At 34.5% G+C, this 12856-nt stretch overlaps 2 protein-coding genes across 2 annotated transcripts; both read right to left on the reverse strand.

The window, feature by feature from the left end:
• LOC145624715 (26S proteasome non-ATPase regulatory subunit 4 homolog) lies at positions 1-6024 on the reverse strand. Its single transcript, XM_081677811.1, has 10 exons — positions 5890-6024; positions 5663-5776; positions 5409-5514; positions 4626-4740; positions 4338-4547; positions 3952-4255; positions 3422-3542; positions 603-715; positions 389-457; positions 1-255 (listed from the first exon to the last, which is right to left on the reverse strand). Exons 1-10 carry the CDS (start codon positions 5899-5901, stop codon positions 214-216), a joined length of 1206 nt encoding a protein of 401 aa, XP_081533937.1. The 5' UTR covers positions 5902-6024; the 3' UTR covers positions 1-213.
• A 1142-nt stretch (positions 6025-7166) lies between these two features.
• Positions 7167-10952, reverse strand: LOC145638026 (MLO-like protein 4). Its single transcript, XM_081689003.1, has 15 exons — positions 10762-10952; positions 10579-10636; positions 9874-10109; positions 9665-9781; positions 9504-9564; positions 9306-9391; positions 8993-9067; positions 8827-8912; positions 8632-8681; positions 8456-8496; positions 8176-8346; positions 8046-8081; positions 7895-7962; positions 7720-7780; positions 7167-7580 (listed from the first exon to the last, which is right to left on the reverse strand). Exons 1-15 carry the CDS (start codon positions 10873-10875, stop codon positions 7167-7169), a joined length of 1674 nt encoding a protein of 557 aa, XP_081545129.1. The 5' UTR covers positions 10876-10952.
• Positions 10953-12856: the final 1904 nt, after the last annotated feature.

Here is a 12856-nt window from a genome sequence, read left to right on the forward strand (position 1 = left end):
TAGTACAACAATAATTTCTTTTAACAGTGAAAAAATGCACATTGTCTCAGTGCTTCACAGACTTAGCATGGGACTAAAAACATTGTTGAAACTCTTAATGCTATAAGCAACTTTTGGATCATAACGTGACCTTCCCTTTTTAAGTGAAAAATACAAATCCATATTACAAGCTACCACCAGAGACCATTAATTCGACTTGACAAAGAGATTGCATCATTTCTTCTCCTCTTCACTTGGTGGCTTATCCTCATCCTTCTGCAAATTAACATACCAGTCACAAATATGACATTTAAATCGACAATTATCAACAATTGAAACAGCCAACATTTTTGTTTCACATCCAATGTGGCAATGATAATAAAATATTTACTATAGTAAATTAGCTCACATCAGACTGATTGTGCATAGAAGCCAACAAATCCTTCACCGAGGGATCATTTGGGTCAACTCCAGGAAGCTGTCAGCAAAAAAACATGAGATTTTAGTCAAATCTGTCTGGTGCTTCATAAAGGGAGGGGGGAGGGGGGGGGGGGGGGGGGGGAGAACGCAAACAAAATTCAGACTTGTGATTAAACAAAAAAGTGGGAGAACGAGATACGTACCGAAGCAAGAATGGATGAAACAAAAGACTGGTCTGCCAGCAATTTAGTCATATCTGTCTGACTTGACTGACTTGTTGACTCTTTGGCACCCTCCTCTACCGAAAGCTGAAGAGCTGCATGCATAACACAAAGGGTTAACTCATAGCTCAAACATATACGATGTCCCATAAGAGGGAAATCAGCTTGATAATGCTTCTGAGCAAATATATTATGCGCTAGAAAAAGGCAACACTAGATATTGCTATGGAAAGAACTTCCCAAGGGCCTCTTTGGGTAAAGATTTCTAGAGGAAAAAATTAAAAAAAAAAAAAAAAAGAGGAAAGGAATGGTAATCCCAATTCTTTGGTTAATCTGTTAGTGCTTGTTTATCTTATTTCAGTCCTTGTACTTTCCCTGAATAAGATCACTCAAGCAGTTCTCTTCTATCACCAACTCCCCTAGGGTTTCAATTCCCTATTTAGAACTATTGACACCTCAGCCAGCCAGCCCCAAATCACTAAAAACCCTTGTCATCTCCCATCATCCCACCATCACATCGCGCTGCTTTCAATACAAACCAGCATGACACAACCTATACTCCTCTCCCCATTGGCATCGACTATCCCACCCCCTCCATGCTCAGCAACCAAATAACAGTCTCACCAAGCAGATAGACAGCTACCACAACCTCAGTGACCCAAATCCACCACTTCCATAACCTCCAACAGCCTAGCTAACCCAAAGCGTTTGCATAACAAATCTTAGCCAAGCATATGCACGAGGGAAAATAAATAAATAAATAAATATGAGAGATAGGTGAGCAGCAGCAACAGCAAGGGTTATGGCCAAATTTCCTCTAATGGTGGTCCATGAGTTTGGTAGAGTTTCTAAATGTGGAAAGTCTGCTATCTGGATAAATATTGGAAAGGACCAGATTAATAGAATCCCACAAACATGGTAGAGTTGGTTAGTAATTACTAATGTCCTGCAGTGTATCAGAAGTTAACTGTAATGGACTAACCTAAGGAGGGTAGTATGAGTATTATAGTAATATTAGTTTACTAGGTTTATAGTCCTTACTCCTTAGTATAATTAGAGAGGGAGGGGAATGAAAGAGGTAGGCGGAAATTTATTAGGGAAACCAAGAGAGACTCATGGCCTAAAGCCATTTTGGAGAGTTGTGAGCTAAATTCAATATAGAGCTTGATAGGCTAAACCACTAAACCTATCGACTATGTAAACCATTGGTTTTTGTTAATCAAAGCCTCAATCTTCCTTCTCTATTTTACTGTTCTATTGCTTCCTTTGCCGTAATTTGGTTGTCCTTGGTCGGTTCATAACATCAACAAACAAATTTATAAAAAAAAGGAACATTTGTCTGGAATAACAAAAACTTAGGACAGCCTACAACTAGTGACAAAGTTATAATATTCCTTAAATCTAACTGCACAACAACAATCACATACCAACTTACAAAAGATGCTTACATAGAAATATCATCTTGCATAAGAATATACTTCCTCCATTCCTTTAGAAAGGTCCACATATATTGTGGAATACCCATTTTACATATATATACTTGCAAGTTTGTCATTTTAACTCTCCCTCTTTTCCCCCACCTAAAATTTGGTGCACTCCATATTGCAATACTAAAGGAGCAATGGAAATAATTCTTAACAATAAAACCTATTGATAAGCATTTCCTTAAATGCCACAACCTTGACCCCCCACCCACCCCACCCCAGTCTTCACACACAAAAATACAACCAAAAAGAGGATGATGCTCTTCCTCACCATCCTCTCACCGCAAGTGGTGGCTAAGATGGTGTCTTCTCTTAGAGTTCTTCTGTTTCTTGGTTGCAAACTTGAAACTAATTAAGTGATAAAGAACCCTAAATGATAATGAAAATTTGGATAAGAATTGTGAAGGTTAAAAGGAGGATTTAGGATGTAAGATTGGGGAGGTAGATGAAAAAATAGAGTTTCTATTCTTAGAAATATTGATACTTAACATGCTCTTTGATGTTTTAAAAAAAAAAATAATAAATAAATAAATAAAAATTAAAAAAAATATGAACATCCCTAGAACATAGAAATCCCCATGAAATTAACAAGACTCCTAAAAATGACATGCTATCAAAAGTTTGCTATTGAAAAGTTTGCTATTGAGAAGTTTGATTCATACAGCTTTAAGATTGAGTTATTCAAAGTAACTTTACCAAAATAATATATCAAAGACAGGATAGTCTCTTTAAGAGAGAATATACAACAGTCATGTCTCCCAAGCAAAAAATAATAACAGGATAGTTATTTAATACATTAACCATTCTAAAAAGCCTAATCCTTCCAAGCAAATACCCAGCTTTTTCAGTTCATTAATTTTTTTGATTTACACTCAATTGACAAATTAGGCCTTCAGAGTTTCATTAAGTCCTTGATATGAGAAAGATTCAAGATTTCTACCTTAGCAGAGGAATACTTAATACTGTACCTATATTCATGAAATGTGGAGCGAATTGGGTATGATGTTGTGGGCACTTTAACATGTGAACCGTGTCAAACTCGCTGATACACAAGCTGCCCAGCATTTCTATCCTTTGACTATTTTAAGTGCCAGAAAAAGAATGAAACTCTAATTCTCTAGCCTGACAAAGGGTGTGTCAATTTATTTCCAAACTCATGAAACTGCTTATGTTAAAGTGTAATTCAGTAGAGTTACCAAAGACACTGAATGAATATATTTACACATAAATCATGGAAGATCTCTTTCCATGCTGGGTTATAAAAAAGATATTACCCTCAATAAGTGCAATTTATTAGAGAAAGCATAAGAAACAAACCAAGTTGCAAGTCCTGGTCGTCAGCTGCATCTGACATATCAGTATCTCGCACAGCTGTAGTGGAGGCAGGGTCATCCATTGACATTGCCAGTGCCTGCTGTAGTAGGGCATTCTCATCATCCTGTAGATGTCATGGGTTAGCCATATACAAAAGAAAATGAAAAGAAAATAACATTCAATGAAAATGAACATAACGAAGAAAGACATGGTAGAAACACATAGTTTCCCAAAAAAAAAAAAAAAAAAAAGCCAAGAATATTCCATGATATCTCGCATTTAAAATTATCCCTCTACGATTTCTGCTGCATTCATTGAAGTTAAGTCTCAAACTTTGCAGGTGTTCTGCATTGGTTCAATCAACCAATTTGCAACCAAGTCTAAGAAACCAAGAATAAAAAAATTTCCTTTTAAATTTAGTTAAAATACAGCTTGAAACAGAAGGAAAACAAGTAAACAACAATAAAACAAAACCAAAAATTAAAAAAAAAATAAAAATAAAATCCTTAGGCAATGCCACCACATCAACATACCTCAGTCATGTCATTTTTCTTATCAGCTTCGGAATTTGCAGCATTGCTACTTTCCCCCATAGTTGTGTCTTGGGAGCTTTGTTCTCCTTTTTCTTGTCTAGTTGCTTCTTCTGCGGCCCTTTTTGCAGCTGCTTCTTGCCTTGCCCTCTCTTCTTCCATTGAAACTCTAAGGGCAAGAGCCAGCTCAGGATCCAAATTAGGATCTACACCGAAATCAAATCCAGAAACACCACCAGCTGCAGCTGCAGCAGCAGCAGCAGCAAAACCACTTCCTCCTTCCCCATCTCCAGTAAATATGGGAGTACTGTCACAAGATACATTAGTGAACAAGAGAATATTCAAAAACCTACAAAATCAAGTCACATAGAGTTTTATTAATCACTAACCTTATCAGCACATCGGACAGGGCACTAGCACCTGGAGGCACGTGGACAATATGGCTGGTTTCGTTGTTATTTACTGCAGAAACTAAAGCCTCAAGTTTCTCTGACTTCCCTTCCTCATCTTCACCAAAATCAACAACATCAAGGGCCACGCTGTTCTTTTTCAACTTCCTCCCAATCATCTCCAATACTTTTTTGTCATATTTGACAGGACTGCCAGCAGATAATTAGATTAATAATATGTAAACCACTACATCAAAAGACAACAAAATATTGAACACAAATGCCAACCTTCCAGCAAAAACTATGATCCTTTGTTGCTGTTTTTTATTTTGTCTATGTTTAAGAGCCAATTGGGCCACCTGAATTCCAGCAGCCAAGTTCATTTCACCACCAACTTCCAGTCCTGTGACCAGAGAGTAGCAAATAAGCAATTCAATCAGAAAGCTTCCACAAAAAGAGAATGGAAGATTACAAAAGGAAATAAAAAAAACCCTGAATCCACCCTATTATTGTATTAACAATCAAACTGATCAAAAGGTGACTGGAAGCTCAATTCTCCTACCCATATGGAGGCAGTGGAACAAGACACGTCTAAGAATCATGTAGCTTTATTGGAAGTTAACATAACATCATGAACGGAAAGATTATGACACAATTGAATAAACAATATCAAAAGGTGATTGGAAGCTCAATTCAAGCAATGTCTCTCTATTCCTCTAACTCAACCAAAAGATAACATAGTCATTCACCTTGTACCAATTTCATCGATCAACATACATTAGCCACTGACTGATTCTATTCAATAGCCACTGACTTTACCTAACCACCAGGCATTTTCATATTCTAATACGATCAGAAAACCAAATGCCATCCAACCCATCAATTTCTTCTAGCCCTAAAATCAACCTAACTAGACGTAATGTGATAATCCTCAAGTCAGCTAAGTTACATGCTACAAAAATTTTTAAAAAAGCCATGCTTTCTAATCATGCATTCACAACAACATATTCAATAACATGCATAATCAAGATTTATGTTAATCAATTCACGAGATATCGATCGAAAACTAACCGTGCATACAAGCCAATATCTTTCCAAGATCACTGGTGGGAGTGACCAAAACACGAACACCTTTTCCAGCCATAGTCAGAATTCCGACAGTGTTCTCCGGATTAGACTACACGAAATCAATCAATAACATCAAAACCCATCAAGTAATATCCACATTTAACTACCAAATTCATGAAACAAACACCATTGATAACAAATTCAACCCCCAAATTGTAAATTAGGGTTTAAAAGAAGTGAAGAGAGAGAAAGAAAACCTGAGTTTTAGCGCCGCAGATGAGATTAACAGCATCAGAAAGAGCTTGAAATCTGGTGGGCGAGTAATCACCATTACGCATCCACTCCGAATTATCGATGCAGATCATAGTCGCCTGAAAATTCCAATCAAAAAAGGGGGAATAAAAGAATGTCAGTAAAATTGAAAACCCTAATTTTGAAATCGTTTTAGGAAGCAATTCAATATGAGATTGAGTAGAAGGCAAACCTCGAGCACCATGATTGAGAAGAGGAGAAAAAATCCAGGAATTGAGAGATCGAAGAAGAGGATTTCAGTGACGAAAGAGTTTTAGAGATGAACAAGAACGAACATGAAATTGGGTGTTTTACTTGTGCAGGGGGCAAGGACTTATATTAAGCTCCTCCTAAACTTAAAAAAGGGAAATTAAAATTTTACTTTTTTTTTTTTTTTTTTTTTTGAAGACAATTAAAAATTTACTTTACACAATTTTAGTTGTGTAATGCGCAATTGTTATTGAATTGATTATTCGAATTACTATCATTAAAAACATATCAGAGTCTCTATAATGGCTAGCTATAGCTAGCAATTGCCACATCATTATTTTCTTAGTTAAAATAAGCTACAATCTTCACAATGGTTAGCTTTTTTTTTTTTTTTTTTTTTTTTTTTTTTTTTTTTTTGTAATTGGGAATAATAATATTAATAAACCAAAAATAAAAAAAAAAAAAATAAAAACATAAATCAAATACATACAATTATTAAACAAATCAATATAGGTGCATTGGGTAGAGTAAAATCATGTAGTACAAGGTTTGGCCTTAGCTACAACTTTCGCGGGAGAAAATCATTTGTCCCATAATTTGTGTCCCACGGGTGTTCCACTAAATATGATTGGTTCTTAAAATATTTATTTGCCTTTTAAAATTTGAGGTGAGCATATAGCTCCACAATGGTAAGCATATAACTTCAACTATTTATAAATTGCAAGCAAGTCCATTTACACTACCATCGTGGATGCTCTCACATAAATACTTGTTCAAATTGTTTGGCTATTAAAAAATAGTTTAATGTGATTTTGGTTACAATCATATAAACGGTTGTGGGTCAAGGGAGTAGATATGATGCGTTGATTGCAGAGCTGTTTTACAGTTTTTACGATGTAAATTTGACTAATTTAAGTCTGGTTAGAAACTTAGAATCTTATAGTAGTTGGCTTGTTGTACACAATTATAATAGTTAGCGTTAATAGTATAAAATCTCCAAGGGCTTATCTTTAAAAATTGATCAATGAGTCACCCAATTACATTTTTTAGTTGGAATTTACTCCTCCATAAACTTGTTTAAATCAAGAATAGTACATACTCCACCCAACTAAGGGAGGTTGCATCAAGAAGAACAAAACAAACCCAAATAGGAAATACAAATGAACATAACCCTTATGATCTCTTCAAAAACCTAAAAAATTTGTCTTAACAAATGCATATATTCAGCCATGTCCATACATACATGAAAGGTGATGAACATCATGGAATGCGAGAATAACGAGCACCATCTCTCACATTATAGTCCTCCTCATTATAAGAACTGTCACTACCAGTATCACTATCACAGTTGATCCCTCCTCTGTCTTCATAGCTTGGTTGTTGCGATGAAAATATCGCTCCTACATCTCCATAATCCAGCAATGACCACCTCCTAGACCCTTCATTTCTCCAGGATCTTCTGCCACTGCTAGTACTAATATCAGTGCTGCTTCTATTGCTGCTGGAACCGTATCTGTCCATATCACGAATCAAGGGCATTGATGATGAAGAGCTTAGTCGCGCACTATTAGAATTACTGTTGCTTTGTTGCCTTGCCCTCACTCTTTTCCTCCAACCATGTAGAGATTTTCTCACCCCCTCAGAGATCACTGCTCTTTTGAACCTGGATCCCATCTGTCACACCATACAAATGAAGATACCGAGTTAACAAGAGAAAAACCAATGTGCAAACTGTACAATAGCAATAGATAATGACATTTAGGCTTCGTTCTTTTCACCAGAAAAGAAACAAAACCTTATTAACAGTATGTACCTGTGTGATTATCACATATAGCGGAAATGTAATGAAGCTACACCAAACTTGGGAAACTATCCTGCATCGATCAATATATAGTAACTTGAAATTAGTTTAATCAGGTCAATTTCATCAGTTTATAATAGTTATATGACATTTTGGTTGATGATTCGACATATTGGCCATTAGTTACCCAAATGTTAAGCGAATCATTATATAACTTGGGTTGTCCATAAAGCAAGAAGTTCCATTGATTTCCCACTGCAAAAGAAATTACTGTCAGAATTCACTAACTAGCTAGCTAATGTAATGTTTTCGTACGAATTTCTGGATGAACTTCTTACCAATGACCATAAGAACATTGCCATCTCAAATGCATTCTGTTGAAAAGATACAGTAGGTATTAGAATGTTTGAGGTAAAATGCTTAGAAACTACTCTAATAGCAATGGCTCGATTTCTTGGATTTGCTTACTTGGAAAGATATGAATTGTATGAACCTAAGTAAAAGCCATGGCTTCCCAAACCAGAAGAGCTCATCTCTCAGTTTAAACTCTTGGGCATTGATATATGATTGTGAATCAATTATCTCTACTGCGAGCTTAACCACAACGTGGTGCAGCTTTGTACCAATTACAACAATTATCTTCCACAAGCAAAAACATAAAACGAGTAACTCAGCCGGACCAAAAAAAAAAAAAAAAGGGGGTTATCTTAGACAAACATAGAATGAATCAAAGAATTGAACAGCTTACAATAGCCGGAAGAAAGGAAAGCCAAAAGTAGACATTAGTTCCTGTAAAGAATCACATTGGTTAGCGATTTGGATATCACAAGTAAAACTAGCTTACAGCAACAATGTCAGAGTTAATCCCAATAGGATGGGGTCGGCTGCATGAACCAAAGAAAGAACTAATGCTAAGAAAAATACCATGAAAATCAAGGAAAATGCAAACTATGGCATAGACCCAAAGAGGCAAGCTGTAAAAGAAGAAACAAAAGTCAGTTGCATATTGCATACATAAGTTCTGTAAAATTAGTAAGCAGTGAAATATGACAGCAGATTTAAAGAAAGGATGATCAGAAATTTCAACTCCAAATAACGCAAGCTATGAAAAAGATTGACCTGATACCAACGATATCCCTGAATTCTTCATCCATACTTCTGACCATGTAATTGAAAAAATCATAGGATAACGGAAGTTGATGAGTCTGTTGTCAAGACCATTTAGTGTCAGTAAAAATTACTCATTCTAGACAGATAAAGGATGATCTCTCTTGGAAAAACTTACAGTAAGAAACCCAAATCTGAGAGCATTATAATCGGACTTGCTAATTGAACTCCAAAATTGGCGGCTGAAACAAAGCTACACACTGAGATAATTCTAGCCATTTCTAGCTATAAAATGACTGCACAACAGGTGTTCAAGATTGCCAACCATGTACTACACATTTTAAACATCGTTCCTCTTTTACTTGGTACATTGATCGATTTAAGTTTTTTTTTTTCTAGGGAATTAGTATGTATATCAAGCACATTATACAGCAGAAAAAGAAGATTTAGAAAGCCAATAAAAAAGAAAATAGCTACAGAATTCTTCTTACCAGCCAAACGAAAACTTTGTGATGGCTCCATGGGTGATATGCATGGTTGACAACAAAGGAACACAAACGCTTTAGCTTTGTATCGCCTAGTTCAAAAGGTTCAATCAAACCCAAGTTATCAAATTGTTTTAAGAACAAGGTACAAAATCGAATGACAGCATGTAGTCCTGTTCAAGAGAGATAGGAAGAGATTTAGACCTTGTGAGGTTTGTGAAGCCATGGCTTTCGCTTCATCTTCCCATGCCCTCCAGCTATAAATCTTCAAACAAGTAAGATGAATACAATCAGCCTTGTTTAAGTTACTAGAAATTACACCCAAATTTACCAATATATGAAAAAAATGAGATTCTAGATCCAACCTTAATTACAGCTAGTGCAATGGCCAGAGAGCTGTAAGTAACATGAGTCATACCAAGAACAAACAACAGACGATGAAGCTGCTCCAGGCTTTCATATGAAGCAAAAGACTCGTACCCCTGCACGTTAATAAAAACAACTCGCGCTCTATTGTTGAAAGATCATCAACTGAGTATATGACATGGGATGTATTAGTAAGTGAAGCAATTACCTCGTCACAGTATTGCCTAGCATGAATTATAGCATGATCACGGTGTTCAGGAGGAGCATACATGGAATCATTCGAATTAGTGATGTGTTTAATGATCACCACTGGTTGAGTTGATGCAGTTTCCGGTATACATGGGTAGAACCTAGTGCTAAACACCGATGATTTTACACAAATGTTGGCCACAAAAATACTGAAGTGCCCCATAAGAAGGGACAGTACCCCAAATACTACAAGCTCTACATGCATAAACCAAGTGTAAAATGCAATGCATTAGTATATAAGAATTTCAATATAGGCAATAAATTGGTGCATATGCAAAAAATGTCATGAAAATAATAACACAAAGTTACAAAACATTTTATTAAGAAAAGAATTACATCCCAATTGTTAAATGAAATGCACCAAATTTTCCAAGTCGGGTTTATCAAAGGCGTATATTTAAGCCAAGCACAACCAGTGACAGAGATTATGTTAGGCTCCCTTAACATAACACGTCTTAAGTTTTATATAAGTTTGTCACAATTCCTTTCCTCTCCATATTCTTGAACCTTGATAGATAGTCACGTTGATATACATGGTACGAAACATTAATACGTGTGACAACTAAATGAAATCGAATAAAGGAAACACGACATTATAAAACATTGCAACACATTAACAAAGAAATAAATCAAAATAAGAAACGGACAAATGCATGGATCATACCTTCCTTGATTTTGTTAAGGGCAGCCAACAGAGGTTTCCTTTTTCTCTTGTCTAACCACTAACAAACATTAAAAATAATACAACATAAACAAAAAAAATTTTAAAAAAAAAAAATGTGAGAAGAATATAGAGAAATAAATAAATAAACACACATTATTTTTTTTTTTATAAATTGAAAATTACCCGGCCAAAGAATTCAATAGATTTGGTGAAGCAAAAGACGGTGGCAACCATGACAGAGATAACGGTGGCGACGGCCCATGTTGGAGTTTGAGTTAATGATCGTTCTTCCTCCATTGTTGTAAATTGTAATTATCTCAAAATGTTTAGATCATAATTTTAGATTTATTGTGTATAAGGTGGAATAGAATTAAGGTGATTAAGAATGTGTGAATTGGTACAGGGTAGTTTTGTTGCATCAAAAGGGAAGAAATTAAAATTTTGCTACTTTTGATACATTTATTTCTGTATTTTCGGTCGGGTTGTTATCAATATTTGGCACATTTTAGATGTAGGTGTACTACTCCATATTTTATGTTTTTTAGGACGAGAATAAAATAAGACGTGTAATGAGATCGAATTGAGATGTATTCATCGCGCCATTAACCATTCTGTGTTGGTGTTTTATGTCAGGGTGGCAATGGCTTTGGTTTTGGATTTAGGTTCGGGTTTGGGTTGGGTTACGGGTTATATTAAAAATATTAAGGAGTAAAAATTAATAAATGTACAAAATTTGATAAACAAGTCTAAAGAAAATACTATGGAATGAAAGTTAACATTAGTACACAATTTGATAAATCGATCAAATCGAGTTGTTCTGGTTTTGTTCAAGTTGAGTTCTCTCAATAACTTTAGATCGAGTTATAGGACCAGCTCTATAAATTGTTAGCTTTTAAATACTCCGTACTATGGTACCATATATACTATAAACGTACCTACATTTTACTCATAGGGATACTACTTGAACGCCCTCTTATTTTAAGTATTTTTTTAGTTAAGTTCGTCATCGCTATTAGTACTTTAACTTAAATATATAAATGCAATTTACTTCAATTCATCTCCAAAAAATATGGCATATTAACTATACTTATACAAACGGAGTACCATATAGTACCATATAGTACCATATATATTTCGTTGGATTTTTGAGTTGGAAATGTTCAAGTGTAAAGACATGGTAAATTCAATTCCAAAGCAAATAGAATATACTTTCTCGATTTCATATTACTTGTAAAATAATATTTTGACACGCATTTTAAGGGAGAAGCCGAGGATGTAATAATTGAATAAAACAATCGGAAAAATATTTAAAATACAAGCAAGATAGAAATTATAAGCTATTGATATTAAAGTTATTTTTGATTAATTTGATCGTTTACACTCATAAAATTCTTCCTTAAAATATGTGCTATAGTGGTATGTTCATATGTTTCAAGTAAAATGAAATAGCTATTCAAAAAAAAAAAAAAAAAAGTATTCTAACAATAAATATTTGAAGAAAAATAAATAACTAACTAATTCATGTGGATCTTATTTGATTTTGCTGGATATTTGGTTTTTATTTTTATTTTTTTATTTATTTTTTTTACTCTGTTGTCTCGTTACGTACTTGATTTAAATGAAAAATTCACCTCACATTAACTATTGTTCTTTAGAGCATGTGTAGATGTGTTGGTATAATGTTTTTAAGTGGTGAAAATGAAGGGTCTGTTCATATTTACTGAACATAACTTAACTAAATTGAACTAAACTAAAATTAAAGTGATTGAACAGGCCTTAAATCAATTATCCATTTTATTACCAATTGTTTGAAACGAGAGCTAAGGTATGCATTTAATTTTATAAGGATTACCATTGCCATCCATTTATCACCATTCCCAAACTTGAGGTTCTCAATTTTCATTTTGATGATTCCTTAGATATATAATATACTACTAATTTTGTAATAAAAAATAAAAAATAAAATAAAATAAATCATATACTACTAATAATACTCCGGACGTAGTAACATGTAACACTACCTTTTCCCTTCTTATTTATTTCCATTTTATTTTTTTAATGTAAATTCATACTAAGCTTGTTATCATTCTCTACCCATATTTCATGCAATGTGGGTTGTCTACATTATACTGATTAATTTGTTTTGGGTGCGTGTGATCTTGTACTAATTCTTTCATTTTTAATATGTGTGCCCTTGTGTAAGAGGTCAATAATGTAAAGGCAAAGACAATATTTTGTTTATATTTTTTTTATATATTACATATGCATATTTAAATGC

The sequence above is a fragment of the Chenopodium album genome, chromosome 1 (assembly GCF_948465745.1).
Source record: "Chenopodium album chromosome 1, dcCheAlbu1.1, whole genome shotgun sequence".
Lineage (NCBI taxonomy): Eukaryota > Viridiplantae > Streptophyta > Magnoliopsida > Caryophyllales > Amaranthaceae > Chenopodium > Chenopodium album.

Excerpts from the sequence above, each read along its gene's own strand:
- LOC145638026 (XM_081689003.1), bottom strand. The coding sequence starts at position 10,875 with ATGGAGGAAGAACGATCATTAACTCAAACTCCAACATGGGCCGTCGCC. Across the intron at positions 10,637-10,761 it reads CTATTGAATTCTTTGGCCGG|TGGTTAGACAAGAGAAAAAG; the intron begins GTAATTTTCAAT and ends AATGTTTGTTAG. Across the intron at positions 9,392-9,503 it reads GGCTTCACAAACCTCACAAG|GCGATACAAAGCTAAAGCGT; the intron begins GTCTAAATCTCT and ends CTTTTGAACTAG.
- LOC145624715 (XM_081677811.1), bottom strand. Across the intron at positions 5,515-5,662 it reads TCTGCGGCGCTAAAACTCAG|TCTAATCCGGAGAACACTGT; the intron begins GTTTTCTTTCTC and ends GATTTCGTGTAG. Across the intron at positions 256-388 it reads CTATGCACAATCAGTCTGAT|AAGGATGAGGATAAGCCACC; the intron begins GTGAGCTAATTT and ends GTTAATTTGCAG.